Raw genomic sequence first — 18,757 nt, 5'->3', positions numbered from 1 at the left:
CCTTGTAGTGTTGCCACTATCTTTCCCAGTGCAAGCTTTCTTGAGATTTTTTTTTCATATTAAACAGCTCCCCTTTGCACTCCCCACACCAAATATAATCAATATCAAATATTGACAARCTCTAAAAATGTCTTTGTTTCAGCTAGAAAATAAAAAAAAAAGGAAAAGCCCCAAGCCACCTGGTCTTTTAATTCATTTTAATTAATTTTATTTTTCCCAAGCTGTCTTGTCATAGCCTTTTAAAATATAAATCATATGTAAAATATAAATCTTGTACCATGTTGTTATTACATCATAAAGTGCATGTAATTATTTAGTACACTGAGTACTAGCATGTAGCAAGAAACTGCTGGAAATCTAAAAAAGCTCTATTTTCATTCCAGTTTCCTTTGGAGGATACTCTTGTGGTCTCTTTGACCGCAATGACAACTTTTATTGCTGATTGTTGTTCTATAACAAAGCTACTGGAAAAAACGGATTCCTAACCACAACATTTGATGTCCTAAGTGTTATGGACTGAATTCATTAGATGGCCAGAGCCTGTGGCTGATTTGTCCTTCCAGCAAACCACCTTCCTCCTGTCCCATGCCTCTGTTTGCAGGGATGGGCTATGGGCTGGAGATCCCTCCACCTTCCAGGTTGCCAAGTCAGATTTTGTGCCCCAGCTCCTCTTGGCTGGTCCCATGGCAGAGGGAGCTGCATGGCAGCCTCCCCACCACCCCTCACACCCAGGAGGGGCAGCAGCGGTTCTTGCAGCTTCATGAGAAGGGAAAGAGCAGAGGGGCAACTGCAAAAAYGGTGTCTTGGTGAGGGAACAACACCTCCCTAGCCATAGGAAATGCCTTCTCAAGGCAGGAAAAAATTGTGAGCAGTGTTTTTAGAGCTGTTCATTTGCTAAAAAGTGGTGGTCTTTGCTTTTGGGGATTTACAGTGAAAATTGCAAGAAGGTGAACATTTTCAGGATGGCTACTAAGGTACTGCTCCACTGATGATGGTTTTTTTCCTGGAACACCACTCACTGGGTAAAATCACAGTGGAGATCTCAGTCTTCCTAAAGTCTGGTCTCCTTTTCTGGCCAGTAAGTTAACTGAATTAACCGGTCACTATTGACAAAATTATCTTTTCTGCTCTTTGTCCCACAGCCGCCTCTCTCCCCGTTGGCTGAGAGGGTCTCATCTTGTGGAGAAGAACTTTTCCGGAGAACCCAAAGGACAGCAACACTGAAGAAAATGGACACCATGCCCAAGACCAAAGTCAGCCCCAGGTACACATACCTGAGAGAGAAATGATTGATCAGAGCCCATGTCAAAGGCAACACAACAACTAGCAGGCATCAAGGACATTCATATTTTCATGAGGTAAKGCTGGGAAGGACACTTCAGGGAAGGGGATGACACTGGGGAGGGGAGTTTGTCAGCTCACCCAGGTCAGGCAGAGTGTGCTCTGTGCTCAAGAAAGCCTCTCAGGCATTGACTGACCTCCAACCCAATGTGCTGCAGTAAAAATAGCACTAATATTTTTAGGGCAATTACTCTGTTTCTTGGTCACCTCATCAACAGTGCCAGTGATATTAAGACCATTTGWTGGCATTTTTCCTTTACAGGCATAATGACAGGAACAACAGCAGCAACAATAAYATCATAATGTTTTATTAGCAAAAGAGTCCCAGCTGAGGTTTTGCTCCTTCCTTCAAGTTTTCAGAACAAGATGCACCCTTCCCTCATGTTTCTTTTCCTTGGRGTGGGAGAAGGGACAATCTGTTCTCCCATTTTCCTCTTACCATTGTWATTCCATTCTTCATTTCTGGTGAAGCCTTTCACAAATGCAGTTCACACAATTACTGTCCTCTAGCAATAAACTGATAAACACTGCACTGAAGCCTCTAGATAAGCCAACCATGTTTTGTGACCCATTTGCCTTCCATTTTGTGATCCAGCTCCAACATGGAGAAAAATGAGGTTTAATATCTTATTATATCACACATTATGACAGCAGAGACACTAAAAGATGAGGGAAGCTTCAGCATAAAATTAAGGTTTCAGCAGAACATATTTTGGTGATTAATTGACAAATATTTCCAGCTGATACTGAAAAAAGATGATCCACCCCTCCYCGCCAAAAAAGAGACTGCATCAAAAGAGAATGGTGAAAAGTGAGCATTATAGTTAGTATTGTTAGTCGGAAACCTTCATTCCGTTTCAAATCTTTCACTCGAAYTTACTAGCAGAAATTCTTCTACCAATGCCAGGTGTAGAYGTACATAAAGAACACAAGGTAAAGAAGAAATGGAGAAGAGCTGTTACCTGAGTGCGCTGGAGTCATAGAGTCTGCACGCTCCTCTTCCCCCACATCTTTTGCTTCCCCATTTCAGGCATGTGGTATCTATGGCTACTCCGAAATACACTGGGGCTGGAACCCCCGCTGGGTGTATTTAACAAACAGARGTGACAAAGTTACTTTCCAGGGTGGTCAGCTCTGATCTAGAGGCACGTTTATGCAGAACATTAAATAATATATTCTAACAGCAATGACACTTTCACCCTGTTTGCTGGCTTGAGAAGATGTGTCTTGTGCTGCCCAGGCACACCGCCCTTTCCTCCCTGTGGGAAGCCAGGAAAACATGACAGAACATCAAAAAGCCTGTGGAAGTCACTGGAAGGAGTGCTGGCCATGGTTTGATTTCCTTACCCTGCGGGACATCTCTGGGGGAAAAAAATAGGAGATACTTTTCCTTCTTGACAGCAATGGAGTCTGGGGTGTAGCTTGGGTGTAGGGGTGTCCTGAGTGTTGGGGGATGAGAAGGGATAGAAACAGTGGGGCTGGAAGCCTGCAGTGGGGCTGCAGGAATCCTCCAAAGATTTGGAGATCCTGCTGTGGCAGTTCTCTGGGGTAATGGAAAGGAAAAGCCTTTTTTTCTTGTGCTGATGGCCATATCCTGGACTTCATGTCACCTGGGGAGCCACCCATGGTTGCTGGAGAAGAAAGTAAGCCTGGAAAGAAAATTCTGGCCTGCAGAGGTGTAAGAAAGAAGCCAACAGCTTGTTTTGATGTAATTTCATCCAGTTCATTTAACTATGCTCATTTAAATAGATGACTTGCTTCTTGCTACTTTTTTTTTTCATTAAGACCTAGAGGATTTAAGAACTTCCAGTTCACTGGCATCCCATGTTACCCTTGATTTCAGGTGGCTCTGCCACAAGGCTGCAGTGAACCCTGCCCCCAGGCACACCCGTACTCAGATTAATTCTGTTACAAATTAGTGAAAAGATGCCTGAAAAGAAATCACAAATTCTCAGCCATTGCTGTTCTGTTATGCTTGTTGCTGTGTAAGGAGACAAGATAAAATTTTGATGTTAGCTTCATAGTCTAAAGGAACACATCTCTATAAATATTTGTCTTGTGTATTTTAATTATTCCTAAAACAGACTTATATGATTTATAAAGTACAAAGCAATTTCCTTTTTTCTAACCTTTTTTTTTCAAATCATATGATATTTATTTGCAAAAAGACATAGCTCTTTCCAACAATCAAAGATTAATTCTAAGAGAAATGATTAGGAGTATATTAAAACAGACTCAAGAGTGCAAATGGACTTACCAAGTACTCTTATTGCCAGGGTATAGATACCAAGAGCAAAGGAYTTCAAGTGGGGTTTAATGCATCTAAAATTAATATAAAAAAGGTGTTAAATAGAAATAAAGTATCAGGTGCTTATAATCAGAACACAAATAGAAAACAAGAGAAGGGAAACAAATGTGTCTTTTTCCTCCTTAATGTCAAAAATAGCAGAAATATGTAAAAAAGGGGATGAAATCAGAATGGAATCTAGGAATTCTGAACATGTATATTCAACATCACACTTTAAGATGGTTGTGGATTTTCAGATRATATCAGCACTTAAGAGTTACTGGGGCAACACAGGACAAGAAAACTGATAGTGAAGTCATGYATCCATTGGTCTTATTCAGTTAGACACTCCCTGAAATTCAGGATCAAGTCCCAGGCTACTGCGAGGCATTTAGGCACTCACTTTTCATTGCACCCTATCTAGGATCAGGATCACACCTCCTGTAAAGGTATCACAATACCTAATCCAGCACAAATCTGGATTTGATATGCTTGATTGTAGACCCAGTCACATGAGTAAACAAGGCCTTTTTYGGTATGTGTGGTAATACATATATCAATATGGTAATTAATAAAACTATTGCCACAGTCATTCTATTCACTATAATTCAGAAAAACTAAAATGGGCTGAAATTTAATTKTCACTGTGGATGAAAATAGTATGCTGGAGGTACAGTCTATGTGCTCTTAAATAGGATGGCCTTAGCTTCTGCACAAATTAATGTAATTGGGGAATATATTTWAAAAAAATATTAAAGATATTTCAGAACTAACTCTATTGTTCCCACCAGTGACAGTTTTCAAAACTTTATTCTCTAATGCCATCACACARTCTGTCGACTGTGGCTTACCCAAGCACAGCCATCTGTGAGGGCATGAGTGTAAAATGATTTTAAGTTGGAAGAACAGAGTCTTGCTCCTCTACCAGACACTTGCTACACAAGCAAACCTCAGCCTGGAGTCCTCCTAAACAAAACTGAGGGCACAGAAAACAAAAAGTAGAAAATAAAAGCAATAACTGGATATTTGAGTTTCATAGGATTTATATCCTGCAAAAAAATATTCTTTTTCAGATGAAAAAAGAATTGTTTTAGGCTTTGTATTGTCTTTGCACGGAAGCAAGCGTTCTTTGTGATCCTGAGTGATAGCCAGACCTCTTAGGGAGATCTGAGACTTCCTTTGCACTGCATAATCACCTGCTATTAATAGCTGGTGTTTAAACAACAGCAATCTGAACTGCAGGCCTTTTTCTCTGAAAATTCAGGGCTTTCCCAAGTTCCTTGGCACCAAAAAGACATCTCAGCAAATGACTTGGTCACCAGCTGTAAGCATATTTCAATGACTTCAGCATGCAAACCATCAAAAAAAATGACACTAAATCTTATAGGCTTTTAGGGATTTAGCTGTATTTGTGCTCCATGGCAGGTGCAGCAATATCTGCTCATCTGAAAACATCAGCTTGCTAAAGTGCTGGAATCTTAACAGAGCTGACTGAATACTGAATAATTTTTAAAACAGATCCTTGGAAAAAAATACATAATGAAGTCTGCAACTTGACCTTGAGACTATTTGTTTTCAAAGAAAATTTATTTTCCTTCTGGTAACAGAAGCTCACTTTCAATTCAGCCAGGTTTTTGGAGAAAGTCAGTCAGTGATGGATTTCAAAAAAGAGAAAAGTAAGCATGAGTTTAAAATGGAATTGTGCCCACAGGTCATTTGCAGTGCAGGAAAAAAAAAAAAAAAGTAAAAAGGATTGAGCTTACTGAAACATGTTTTATTTAGTTTCACATCAAAGGTAGATGCCTTCAGTGCAGCAGGAAAACACATAACTTCTCAGTTTAATGTCTCTCAAAGTAAAATGATTTTCAACAGCAATAAAAGCTTTGGAGCAGAACCAGTAAAACAGTTTGTCTGATTTCATGTAACAAAATGGTCTAGTGTTGTAATTGAAAACCATTCTGAGCTTCTCTAACTAAATGCATTAAGCAGTAGGGCCCCYAAGAGCAAGTTCTTAGGGCTGAGAAGGACAGGCAACTCCGTGTGATTTAAGTTTGTAGGTGTTCAGCTATGAATGTCTCCTTTTTTATGCAGCAGAGACAAGAAAAACAGGAGGCTGAGCGTGGCTACCACAGTTTTGAGGCTCTGTGTGGTACCAGATCTGTACATTTTCCACCGTATGTCTTATGGATAGAAGGAAGACAACACGTAGATGGAAAGGGGAAGGGAACTGCATCCCGGCATAGCTCTATGCCYATGTTTATCCAACGTGTCAGAAGCAACCACAGAGAGCAATCTGGCCTAAATCCTGAAGGGCTTTGCTGCAAGCTCTCTGCTCCTGAATCATCCTCATCTTGGCGCGTGCACAGTTCAGCTGCGCAGAAACTTCGGTAAAAGTTGTCAAAAATGGATTATAATAGGATTGTTCTCAGAGTGAGCCCTTGRAGAGAGAGCGGTGCTGTGTGATTTTCCAGCACTCAGTGGTAACCCTACAAGGTGTGTGAGGAAAGCTATGCAGCTTGTATACACCTCACTGGCAGTGCTTGTGGAGGGCAGTGGAGAAGGATCCTCACCTCAACCATTTCTCAAAGTCTCTGTGTGAATATTTATTCTGGTTCAAGGATTGTGATGGAACCCTAGCTGCAGTCACATTTCTTTATTTAGGTTTTTCCATATGGCCTATGTTCAGCCAGTTCTAACACTGGCATTGTCCATGTGGTATAAAGAYACCAGCAGTGAGACAGGGCCCGGTCCAGAAAATTGAATTCAAAATCAAAGAGAATCTGGGGGTAAGAAAACACAGTTCTAATACTAAAGATTCGTTCGACTGGTTTACTGTTGTTTTGTTTGAGAAGTAGCATGTGCCCATCTGGAAATCATTTGGAAAAAGGAACTGAGAAAGAAAGCTTTCTAAAACAGAGCAGACCAGTACTTGGAATCCAAAAATTGCAAGAAGCTGACAAAAATCCGAATTAAGCACAGGTAGTATTAAACACCTTTTTCACTCTCTAAAATTAGCTTCAAAAATTACACTCAGTTATGGACAAATAGTTCCAGCRGCTAAATATGCATTGGGAGAGGCATTTAATAAATCTGTGATTATCACAATAGAAAAAAAAACAAACAAAAAAAACCCCAAAAAAACACCCCACCCTTATGCTAAATCAGCCTTTAAAACAAGAAGAAAAATCTGGGACAGAAAAATTATATGGATTATGACACCTTGCATAACTGAAAACATAAAACATTTAACAATCCTAGGAATACAGGAGGGGAGGGAGTACCAGTCACATGTCCAAACACTTTGAAAACATTTGGCAGTGCTAGCAGAAWTTTTTTCTTACCTTAGAAGCAGTATGTATCCTGGTGTGCCACCTACTGACAAAGTGTATGAAGTGATAACCGATATTACTAGGAAATAYAGAAACATTTTGGGACACTCATTTCCTTTCTGACATGGTCCCACCACAGCTGAGGAGCTTTGTGAAGATTCAAAGGTTTCCACGCAGCTGCAGTTAAAAAATACCTGGAAGAGAGCAGGCAAAAGTGTATGATAACCTAAGTGGATGTTTAGGAATTACACATCATGATTTTACGGATGGCTGAAAGTGTAAATACAAAGTGGGAAATGTTTTACAAAAAGAAAAGGCTTATTCAGTTAAAGAGAAAAATATGAAGTATCTACTGTTGATGTTATTAGGTTTTTTCCCACAATCTTGGTAGCCAACAGCTAAAAAAAAAATAAAAGCCTCCAACATTCTCTGCTTGTGATTTCTGCTGGCAACACCAAGTGAGAAAATTTTAAATGTGGGTGGCAGACTGCTAAAAACCCCTGAGGAGTTCAGGGCTGAAGAGGATGTGCTGAGCTCAATTTTAATCCACTTACTCTGACAGACCTGTCGTATTAGGAAAAATGATCACATCTCATATGGAAATGAAAAGTTGTCTTACAGTGTTTTTCCCACTGCCATTGGAAGCCTGGCAGCCAGCAAGACAGGCAGAAACGTAGGTGACTCCATTTTCCCCACAGATGGGGTCCCAGTCATTCTTGGAACACGAGCAGCCTGAGTTGCACTCTGAAAATAGGGATTGCTCATAATCAGTCATCGGTTTCATCCTGTGGAAAAAGAGAAATTGCAAAGGTGTTTTCTAGCAGATGTGGAGGAAATCAGGATCACCTCATGGATTATGCTCTCTGCCAGGTGCACCTGGCCAGACCTTCTCTTTGTAGCCCATTAAAAGTTGTCTCTTCACATCCACACAGAAGTGTAAATCCTTATTTCTCTGTTATCCAAAGGTTTTCACAATATCACACCACCTACTGCAAGCCAGTAGTTACTTTCTTCAGGAGGACAACTAACAATGTATATTCATGCATTTTCTCAGGTTTTCTAAGGTTTTAGTTGTCTGAAGCTTGATGCAGTTTTAACACAGCTGAGCAAGTGGCAAAGAAGTTGCTGAGTTACTCACGGGAAAGGGTATCTGTAGAAGTTAGCAAGGAATTTATCAGAATGGGATTCACTCAAATGGAATGTCTGATAGCTTGCACAACAGCTGTTTGCTAGCTTCAACCATCAGAGACCGGTGCAGCAGCTCCTGGGGCGGCCCTGAGTCAGTGCTGGAAACTTCTCCCAAAAAAGTGACCTTTATAGATAATTACAGGGGCAAACATGACCCAAAAGTATTAGCCTCAGGTGTACCCCATGGTTAACAGCATGGTTAATCCATGAATCCTTCAGTTTTCAGTTCAAAGGCTATTAAATGTCATTCATTGTTTAGCAGCACACAAAGGCAAGAAACAATTAATTGAATCTCAACCCCCCTGCTGAGCTCCTCACATTTCCAGGAATCACTGGGCTCAAAGGATGGGTCCCATGGCAATAATAATTAAAAAGTAATCAGAAAAATAATCTGCACTTGCGACATAAACCCCTCTGGTTMATGCCATAATCATGAGAGGGTCGTGACACAATTGGCCTGCTGGAATGGAGCTGCTTCCACTGCTTTGAATCAAATTTCTGGGAAACACATTCAGGTCAGTCATTCTCTTTTCAAAAATATATAGTTTTTGAAATAAAATGAGGAAGGAGTTTGGTTTGGCCTTTTCTGCTGAAGCATGGCCTTTTCAGCATACCCGTGGTATGACACAGTCAGTCCGGCCACGTCCGAATTCTCACAGCCCATCGCAAACAACGAGAGKAGCAAAAGGTAACCAAAAAAAGATGATCCCAAGGAAAGTTTTGCAGCCCCTAAAACACCGATTCTGAATTTTTTCATGATCAGTCCTCCAGAGAATATGCCAAAGGCCACAGCAGGAATGTTGATAAGACCTGAAATCAAACAGAAAAATCTGTATTGATGAAAAGCCCACTCAGCAGGATCCTTCCCTAACCAAGCCATCACACACTCTCTGTTGGTATAGCCCCTGTGCTCAGAGAAATCAAATGGTCCTTAATCCTCACCCAGTTTGCACATAGCTGAAAGCTTAGCTCCAGAAAATCTTTAAATACAATGAGAAGTACTATACTGAATGTAGGGATTGTTTTCTGGACTTTCTTTGGCCATCAACTACACTTGAAGATTTCTCCTTGCTTTGAGGAGTTTCGTGCCAGGAAATTCCAGYTTCTATCTTTAAGGAATTAACATAGCACAATGGATCATTAGAGCTTTCCTGCACATATATACCTCTGTTGCTGTGCAACTAATGCTGCTGTGCAACAAGGCAGTTCCCTCTGTGTTGGGTAGATGTAAACCTCTTTGCTGTTTAATGCTATTGAAGCCCAGGACCTCTGGAGCTGAACCCCACATGCAGGTTCAGCAACTGGGCAGTCAAGTCCACCCTCCTGAAGTCAGCTACAGAAATGTCCATCTCAGTGCCCAAAGGCTGAAGCAGCTTCTCTCTTGTGCTGTATGGGACAGCTTGAGATATGACTTGACTTCCTTTTATTTCAAACCAATCTCTTCAGAGAGTCACCGTTATCATTCACTGAGCTGATYTTTGTTTTGTTGAAACAAATGAAAAGCCATCAAGGAAGCAGATCTGTCTGATGAYCAATTTAYGTAAACTRTTTTAAAATCAATTCTCRGTTATTCTCTTGTGTTGTACATRTATCACTTTCCAAATTTTCAGTKAAATAGGAATTAAGGTWTTAGATCAYGTAAACTTTTACAGTAACACTTGCMTAGATAAAGTCAGAGTTAAGTAATGCTGAAGCAGAAATAAATTAACCTTTCATATCGCTATTACGTCAAGTCAGACAAGGAAGGAGAAGAAATAAACAGACCATAAAAAAATGACAACTTTTCCTGTATGTATGTACATGACACTTCTAAAATGCCCATTTCAAAGATATCAAGAAGCAGATATAGCATTACCTATAACAAAGTTAGTTTTGGAAGATGTCTGCCCATACTGTTGCTCAATATACTTTGGCTTATATGTCACCATGCCAATTAAAGAATTGAACTGAATGATACTTGCACACAAATACAGAATRTAAACTGGATTCCCAAAGAGGTTCTTCAGGGATGGCAAGAAATCTGCAAGAAAAAACAGCAGAAATGACAAATAGGCCAGAGAGAGAACCAACTGCTGTGAGAAATGCTTTGTAATGTATGCACCTTAAAAAAAAACCCCAAAACTGCACAACATTTTAGAGGGAATCTGTGAAGTTCTGATATTTCTGTTTGGGGCAACAGTGGAGCAAAACAYTAAGCAGCATTTCCCAGAAGAGATATTTTGTTTWAACTAGGGYTGATCTGGTTTCTGTGTGTCCTCARCAGCCACYTCAGCTTAATTTGGGACAAASAGTGCTCAGCACCACTGACAGCAGGCSCAGACATATTGAGGTCCAGATTCAAGTACTGAGGGAAAATGCTTTTGGTAAAGCAGGGCCAAGGAAATGCAAATGTGCAAACCAGTCCTCCTTAAAGCAAGACAGCCTCCCCTAATACAGTAGCTAGTCTGTTCCCATCTATATTCTAATATTGTACATATTTTTCTAACGCATGGACTTACAGGAAAAAAAATAGCAAAAACCAAGGCTGGTTTTTTTTTGACCACCATTTCTGCAACAGTCACTATATGTGAATAAAAAACTTTTGCAGAGCTCCATGGCTGGGCCACTACTGTAATTTTACAAATCTCAGCTGAAGAAATTCTCATGCAATAGCAAGTCCAGGGAATACTGAAGAGACCTTTTTGTGTGCACTCTTCAGTTGCAGAGCGAAACCTGAGGGAAAAATCATAATTCTGAGGCCATTAAAATAGAGCCTCAGAAAATATAAAATTTTAAAGTATAAAAGCCTCTGAGAGAAAAACTCAACAATCAGGAGAAAACTCTAGTGATTTGCCTTTTGCCATCTCGGCAAGCTTTGCTTGGTGCTGATAGGATTTGTGTTGGTCCTTGCTCTCCTCGATGATGAACTTGGACTGCTCGGAAGAGGTGCTGGAGTCCTTCCTGCTCTCTGGTTTGGAGAGGTGCTTGGGCAGGAACCAGAAGGGGATGCCAGCCAGGACGCTGATCACCCCAGCTATCAGGTACCCCAGCCACCATGCTCCCACCCACTGCACGTCCTTGGGACTTATTGTGACACTGTCTGGAGAAAGTGCAAAAAAAGAAACAAATAAAGACATTTTGAGAATATTTGCTGACAACAAGGATGGTGGTTTTGCAGTGACTTCCCATCCCCATGTGTCACTATGGGCATTTTACTGGGGCAGCTGTGGGGACACAGGGAGGAGTTGCTGACTGCTGGGGCACAGCAGCAGCCAGCCCCTGACACTTGCACATCCCCAGAGGTGCTGCAAGGCCCCAGCACATGGGGCAGTCCTGGTGGCCACTCCCTGGTTCCCAGTCTGGCTGTTCTGCACAAAAGCCCCATGGAAAAGCTGTTTTCCTCCTGTTTTTTTCCTTCTATTTTCTCAGAAGGAAGGCAATCAGGAGACTTGATACCCCCTGCCAAACCAATTTTTAGGCAACAACAGGAAGTTAAGAAAGCCCACACAGGATCCTGAGCCTCAATCCTGCTTCCCCCTGGCTCCAATTATCTCCCTAGAGCCTCYTCAGCAAGGCAATTGCTGAAGGCACCTGCTGAAGATCTGCTGGGGCTGARGAAGAGTCAGGCCTCCTTCTTCCTCCACACCCATCCTTATTGCCAGCCTMTTCTGCATGGACCACTCCCCTGCTGCCATCCTTTTCATTTCATGAAAWGCCTACTCTACCCCGACTAGCCCCTCATGTCTAGAAGATAACCAGACAGTTCTTGGCTTAAAATAGGCATTTTGGAGCCTGACTGGATTTTTAAAGTCTGAGTRTTCTGACTTACCCAGATCTACAAAGCCAATGTCAACGTAAAGTTTGGCACACAGGGATCCCAGGAGAAAGCCAAATATTGGCCCTATAATCGCGACTGTCTGTACACAGCCTGGAACAGAAAACAGGGCACTGTTAGGCTCCTGAGCTAAAAAGAGCACTGGTTCTTCTGCATCTAACAKCAGATTATGGCATGTGATGGATAACAAGTGATACAGTTACACAAACTGAAATATTTTCAGAAAGAAGAAAAGCCATCAATAAAATTTTCCTCCCTACAACGACACTTTTTTTAAAACAGTTAAATTCAGCCTGAACAAAAAAAACGTCAGGGAACTGAATGGCCTAAACTCAATAGCAACACCAATCTATAATTGCTAGAAATGCTTTAGCTGGCAAGATTCAAGTAACTGGAAAGCAAATTCCATTTTTTAAAGTTAACTGAAAACTTTAGGGTGAGGTAGGCCCTGAATAGGCTGAGAAATTACTTTGGTTTGCTATCCAATGTTTCAATACACCCTCAGCCAACTTTCTGAATACTTTGAACTTCCAAAATTCATCTGGTTATCTGGGAAGATCAAATCTTTTATAGAGAGAATCTGATTTTTTGCCTTTTATCAGGTTGGAAACTTGTCAAGAGCAGATGCTGATGAGATAGGATTTTTTTTGGTAATATTTCAGATGGATRTGCAGGGGTCAGACAATGAACACAAGAAAACAGTGATACCAGCTTTCTAAAGCTTCAGCACTATTATTTATAAATCTCCATGGATTTGGAGGGAATGTTTTGAGTGCCCACTGAAATTCTATTTTAAGTGCTTAAAAGAGTGCTTGTTTTTATCACTTTCCAGAGAACTGAATGTGCACAGAGGCTCAGCAGTCCACATCCAGAAGAATTAGGAAGATTAGGGTAACAGCAGGAACCCAAGGTCAAATTCTTTCACCAAATTAAGATAATGGAACTGTGCTGGTATAATTAAATGGGAACTTGGTCCCTTGAGTGTACATGACTGTTAAATAAACTTTAATATTGGAAATTATGCAAACAAAATAATCAGGACAAGTTAATTCAATAACATTCATTCCATTATTCAGAATGACTCAGTTTCCTCTGGGGGAAAATCYATCAAGAAAAAAGAAAAATRTTTATTTTACCGATATATAAGGCAGCATTCTCTTCAACCGCATAATCATCAATGTATGCAATTCCCAGGGGCTGGATGGGGGTTTCACCTATTCCACGCAAAAGATTCCCGAGTAAAACATAGATCCACATGGAAGAGCCTGCTTCCTTTTCACATCCTGTGTACATAATGAGAGACAACAACAATTGTCAGATACTGAATGCCCAAGGCTTCTAAAATGCATYTGTTGTGGGAGAAATGATAGGAAAACTGTGAAACAGCTTAAGGTAGACAAATTTTTAGCATGAGCTGCCTCAAACCAGCTGCCACAATTTTGCTGGTTTTATAAATTTGTCACCACATCTGTTTTTAGGAAACTTTCACTTCCTTCTAAGCAAAGCTGGGATCTCCTGATGGAAAAATTTGGGAAATATTGATGATAGTGAGCACTCCTAGCCCCAATATTTAACAGAGATCATTCTCACCTGCATTTATTTTTGCTTGAGATTTTTCCAAGGCTGAGAGTGGAGTTTGGCTTTTATCCTGAAGACATGGAGAGATGCTAACAGTTGAATTGATGGTGGAAGGGAATCTTTCATACCTGTATCTATTAAAAAAATAAAGTTGTATTTATTCATAAGAACTGATAAGAAAAAGCAATCAGATCTGTTACTACCAGATAGGCTTATAGCACTTAAGTGAAAATTTAATCTGCATCCAAGTGAATCCATCTGGATCCATTGCCAATGGCAGTTCACAGGGGATAAATARAATTCTATTTATACTGCAGCAGTTTATTAAAATTGCCCCACTGTTTTTTTTTTTTTTAGTGTGGAAAGTGATTCCTTTCAGTTTGACAGGCACTTTGCTCTGCTATGAAACATGAATTTGGACTAAGAAATTTTCAGACACTGGTGTACTCTCTGCCTTGTGATTGGCACTCAGATTGTCTTCTTGGGTTTARTCATCACTTTTTACTGACATTTCARCAATTCCTAAACCATACCAAAATGTGGCCAATCAAGARCAGAGACTAATAAAACAGAAACTTAATTACAACTGAAAATAGTATATATGTTAAATTATTTACTCTACAGTAATAAATCTTTTCACAAAAAAATACTAAATTAAGTAACCAGCTCCACATATGCCTATTTCTATCTTCATAATCAATGCCTAAATATTTTAGTGAGCTGCCACTCAGKGTGCACAGTCCAGCAGGAAAACACTGATCAGCACTGATCCCTTTGCCCTTACCGTCCCATGAAGAACTGGGGCATCGCAATTAGGAATGTTCCAGCTGACATAATTAAGCAGCCTGCTCCAATTATTCTTGGCCTGTGAAGCTTCGCTCCAAAGTAGCTCACAAGAATTATGATTAGGAGGTTCCCTTTGAGAGTACAAAAGGAAAACTGAGTTTTACTCCTTGTTGATAAGAAATCCCCTAAAATAACAATTCCTAGTGTGTAGTACAGGCACTGACTTCAGGGGGAGAGGGCTGATGGCTTGGGGTTGTGTTTCTCCCTCTTTCCAGGTATTCTACACAAGCCCAGTGCCTTCTGTGATGGGAAAACCATAAACTTTTGGATAAGCAGCTGGAAAAGAGGAGATAGACTGTGCCASATGAAAACAACAAATGACCAGAAAAGGAGGAAAAGGGGAATCAAACAGAGTTTTATAAACTTAAGRCTAAGATTTCATTTCTATGAGTACCACAGTCCACTGAATGCCCATGAGACAAATTCAGGAATCTAAATTTKTAAGAGACAGTGGCATGCTGGAAACCTTAGAGTGAGAGGGGAGGAGAGGGACCTGACAAGAAATGTTGATTACAGTTAGAGGTTTGTCCTCCTGCTGCTTAATAAATCACAAAGGACAAATACTTGTGGGGGAATTATTGACAAAAGCAGAGATTATTGACAAAAGCAGAGGGAGAATCTACGCAGGCAAATTCTCATTCAACACTCAAAATTTCTATTAGGATGACTTAGCCACCTGCTAAATGCATCAAATTACAAATTTTTTACGTCTATGATGAATTGCTTGTATTAGCAACTCTATCCTATCCAATGTAATCATAGTGACAGTCCCACTTATTTTCACTAGGTGACTGTTGCTCAGTTTTATGGGTCAGGGAGACTCATACAATCATTCTTCACAACAAATTGCATCACTCTTTTTTTTCTGAAAATAAAAATGGGTTTCTACAGCACATACCAATTTCAAAACTTCCATCAATAATGCCAACCAAAGAGGAAGGGATGTCAAATCTTCTTTCTATTTGTGTGATAGTACTTTTTAGATAACTTCCTGACAGYGCTTTAGCAAAATAAACAAAAGACAATGCACCAAGAAATATCTGTGAAAAAAAAAAAAATGACAGTGGTTAAAATCAGGCAGTACAAAATATTTCATTAATTGCTTTTAAAAAACTTTTACATTCACTGGAAGATAAGCCTGGTCTGAAATGCATATAGTGGGAGTGCAGGGTCYTCAGCACCAACTGTTTGCTCCTGCAGATCTAATGCCTAAATTTGCCCACCCTGAATGCAGCCCTATTGAGTTTAGGAGCTCCAGGAATATTCACACATGGTGCAATTGTTCATGGAAACCACAACAYTGCTTTCTACCTTCAGATACAGGGGGTGTTGACTCATTTGAATATGAATATGCATGCTTTCTGTAAAACCCAGTCCCAGAAATTAAGAGACATGATAATGTTTCATATGAATAGAGGTCTAGAACCTTGTGCTGCTCCTTAATCCTCTCTGACAATCACACTTCCAGTAAGCAGTTGCTCTGAGCAATTTACCCACCTGCAGTGCAAAACTCCTTACAACATCTTCATCGACAAGGCATAGTGGGAATAACATCACTGCTGAATTCAAATTCTTATGTTAAGGTTCAAATACAACTCTGTCACATTCAAAACACTTTATCCAGGGCTGGTTATCCCTTCTTCAGAAACAGTTTTGGATTAATAAATATATACAACCCCTCTGTGGTTCTTTTTTTTTCCCACAGCATTGGCTCTAAAGAGCTCTCTGGTACAAATACTGCYGTAATATTTTACATTTTTTGTATGTTTATGCCCTTGGATATTAAATAGTAATGTGAAAGTGCACATTTTTTTACAGGAAAATTACACAGGCAAACTACAATTTGAAATGCTTCTGTACTCTTCAGCACAAGCTTTTTTACTGGGTTTGCAACTGTCCCAGGTGTGCAGGGGTAGAAAGACACTCCCAATCTAGGGCTGGGACAGAAAGGTACATAATTTCACATTCTGCTCTGGTTTGGAATTAGATATTTCACCACACCTTTCTGGTTAATAAGGGAAATTTTAAGACATAGGAAGATTGATAACAAAGGTTAATATTTGGTAAAAACCACCTGTTGAATCGGTATATTGCTTTCTTAAAGTGTGAGGCAAAACCTGAAGCAGACCTTCTCATGACTTAGAGATACGTTTAATAATTTCATTCTGACTCAGCAAGACCCAATCAGAATTGAAAAAAGTGTTAGTTCACAAAAAAAAAGGTTTTTTAAGTTCCTACAAAAATATACTACTTATATYGGGTTTGAATTCTCAGAAGACACATCTTCCTTGAGGAGAAAGAAACWGAGCTGAAATGTTATTGGTTTTCTATTTCTGGAGCTAATAAGCTGATTCCTAACTGGCTAATCGGTGACTGAAGTTTTATCCATTGAGGGGATCAGATTATCATTGCAGCAAATGGAAGAGCAATGATAGAATTACCATTACGGTACAAAATTTAATTAATACAACTCATCCATTTCRAAACAAAAGAATTCAAAATTTATAGACTTCAGGGCAACTATTGCCAATGTCACTGGCTGTACTGGGAGCTGGTTTTATATCTGACAGTAGATGTGTGCGTGAGTGAGAGGAAAAAGCAGCAGAAATAAAGACTGTGCAAGACAAAAAGAATGGGGCAAGGTTGAAGACTCATTTTCCATGAAACTCAAATAATCTCACTGTTGTATTGCAATTTTTGAGACCTCACCCAAGAGAGTGTCAGCATTTTGGAAAGCAGGCAGAGGCAGCAGGAAAGCCTTGTTCTGCCTGCTGTGCCCCCGTGTCCCGAGCAGGGAGCAATGCCCTGCCAAGGTGCAGATCCCACTGGAACATAGTCATAGCTACAGGGACCTCCTGTCATCTTGGGGTAGAGCTTCTGGTGGGTGAGGGAAATGCAGGAACAGTGGTGACACTTCTGCAATTTTGTTTCAAAGCCACCTCACACAGAGTTCTCTTGAGTAAGGAATATTAGAATAATGCTTTCATAATATAGGGACACGGACCACAATACAAATATTACCATAATACAAATACTACTTTCAAGAGCTCAGGATTCTACCACGGCTACAATCTTAAAAAAGCGATCTGTACTGACAGCTGCCTGTGGTATCTGTTTGCCAGTGCTGTCCTCTTAACTTTAGGTGGTGCAACAAGGAAGAGAGACTTTTCAGGATGACTCCTGAAGATCTCATAATATTCAAGCCTCAACCAACAAATTAATATTTGGATATTGCCAAACATTAGGCAAATACAGATGTGAAGAAGATACTTTATGACTAAAAAAATATCTCTAATAATTTCATACTGACTCAGGAAGATATAATCAGAACTTAAAAAGGGATCAATAATAATAAAAAAAGACAGAGATTTTCTAAGTCCCTACTGGAATATTCAAAAACTCTTACTCTACCTTTATACCTCCACAACACGACTGTTTATCCTTGGATGCGGAAGATTCAGATTTGAATGAAGATCGGTCCACAGGCAAGATTGTATTGTTTGAGAAAAAGCGAGTGTTTTCTTTTGATGAAATCTCCATGATGGCATCCTCTGCCTCTAAAGCAGAAAACATGGAGAACATTTTAAAAGGGCATCCTATTAGCTCAGCCTCAAAAGCTTGTCATGTGACAGCAACACCCCGCTGGACTGTTTTCCCAACAACAGCAATTACCAAACTTYACAACAGAATCTGAGCAGTGCACTGGATGTTTAATTATGGAAATTTGCAATCCACTTGCCTATAATAATGGAGATTAAATCATACTCAGCAAACAGTCATCATCTTCATTCTCTAGCTATCATCAATGTGYTTCATTCAACATTTGACCAAGCACTGCCAGCAGACTAAACAAGGCTTGTTAACATTTTGAACGTTTTCCGAAGTCAACGTGTAAATTCACGTTTCTAGATGTGACCAGRTCTGCAGGGATTTCTCAGCGCTGATCTCTGAATTTCCCATATATCTGGGACATTAAGTAATTAGATCAAAGGAAATCTATCCCCATTAATGAGGCACTTGAATTGTTTTAGATGGAAACATTAGCTCTAATCGTCTGATGTTAGCTAATGAGTTACACAAGAATAAAGAGGTTTAGTTCCCTTTACCATTTTACATAGAGTCTTAAGGCTCAGTGGTCAATTGTTTCAGGAAAAATGTGAATTTGCTTCTTTGAAGGTAAATACAAAGAAGTAAAGAAAACCTAAATACTCCACTTCGAGAACAAAATATATCAGTAATTCTTAAATCTCTAGTTACATACTGCAGTACTTTGTTCTTAATTTCAATCTCTAAATCAGATCTGAAAAAAATTATGAAATCAGCTTCTGTGTTAATTTTTAGGCAGTACTATGTTTTACAGAACTGCTACCTRAA

The 18,757-nt window shown here is 39.9% G+C and overlaps 1 protein-coding gene across 2 annotated transcripts; it reads right to left on the bottom strand.

Moving 5' to 3' along the window:
* Nucleotides 1–679: 679 nt before the first annotated feature.
* On the bottom strand, nt 680–17,938 carry SLCO1C1 (solute carrier organic anion transporter family member 1C1). Of its 2 annotated transcripts, XM_057369503.1 has the most exons (14): nt 17,795–17,938; nt 15,282–15,423; nt 14,322–14,454; nt 13,550–13,671; nt 13,096–13,242; nt 11,954–12,052; nt 10,979–11,224; nt 10,001–10,165; nt 8,760–8,955; nt 7,577–7,742; nt 6,970–7,151; nt 3,599–3,663; nt 2,304–2,421; nt 680–1,274 (listed from the first exon to the last, which is right to left on the bottom strand). In XM_057369503.1, exons 1-14 carry the CDS (start codon nt 17,921–17,923, stop codon nt 1,052–1,054), a joined length of 2,133 nt encoding a protein of 710 aa, XP_057225486.1. In that variant the 5' UTR covers nt 17,924–17,938; the 3' UTR covers nt 680–1,051. The 2 variants fall into 2 exon arrangements, with proteins under 2 accessions (XP_057225486.1, XP_057225485.1); XM_057369502.1 differs by lacking the exon at nt 13,096–13,242 and having other exon boundaries at nt 17,795–17,923.
* Nucleotides 17,939–18,757: the final 819 nt, after the last annotated feature.

This window comes from Malurus melanocephalus, unplaced genomic scaffold (genome assembly GCF_030028575.1).
Source record: "Malurus melanocephalus ecotype Western Australia unplaced genomic scaffold, MMel_1.1 scaffold_112, whole genome shotgun sequence".
Taxonomy (NCBI): domain Eukaryota; kingdom Metazoa; phylum Chordata; class Aves; order Passeriformes; family Maluridae; genus Malurus; species Malurus melanocephalus.
This window is presented reverse-complemented; position numbering and strand designations above follow the sequence as displayed.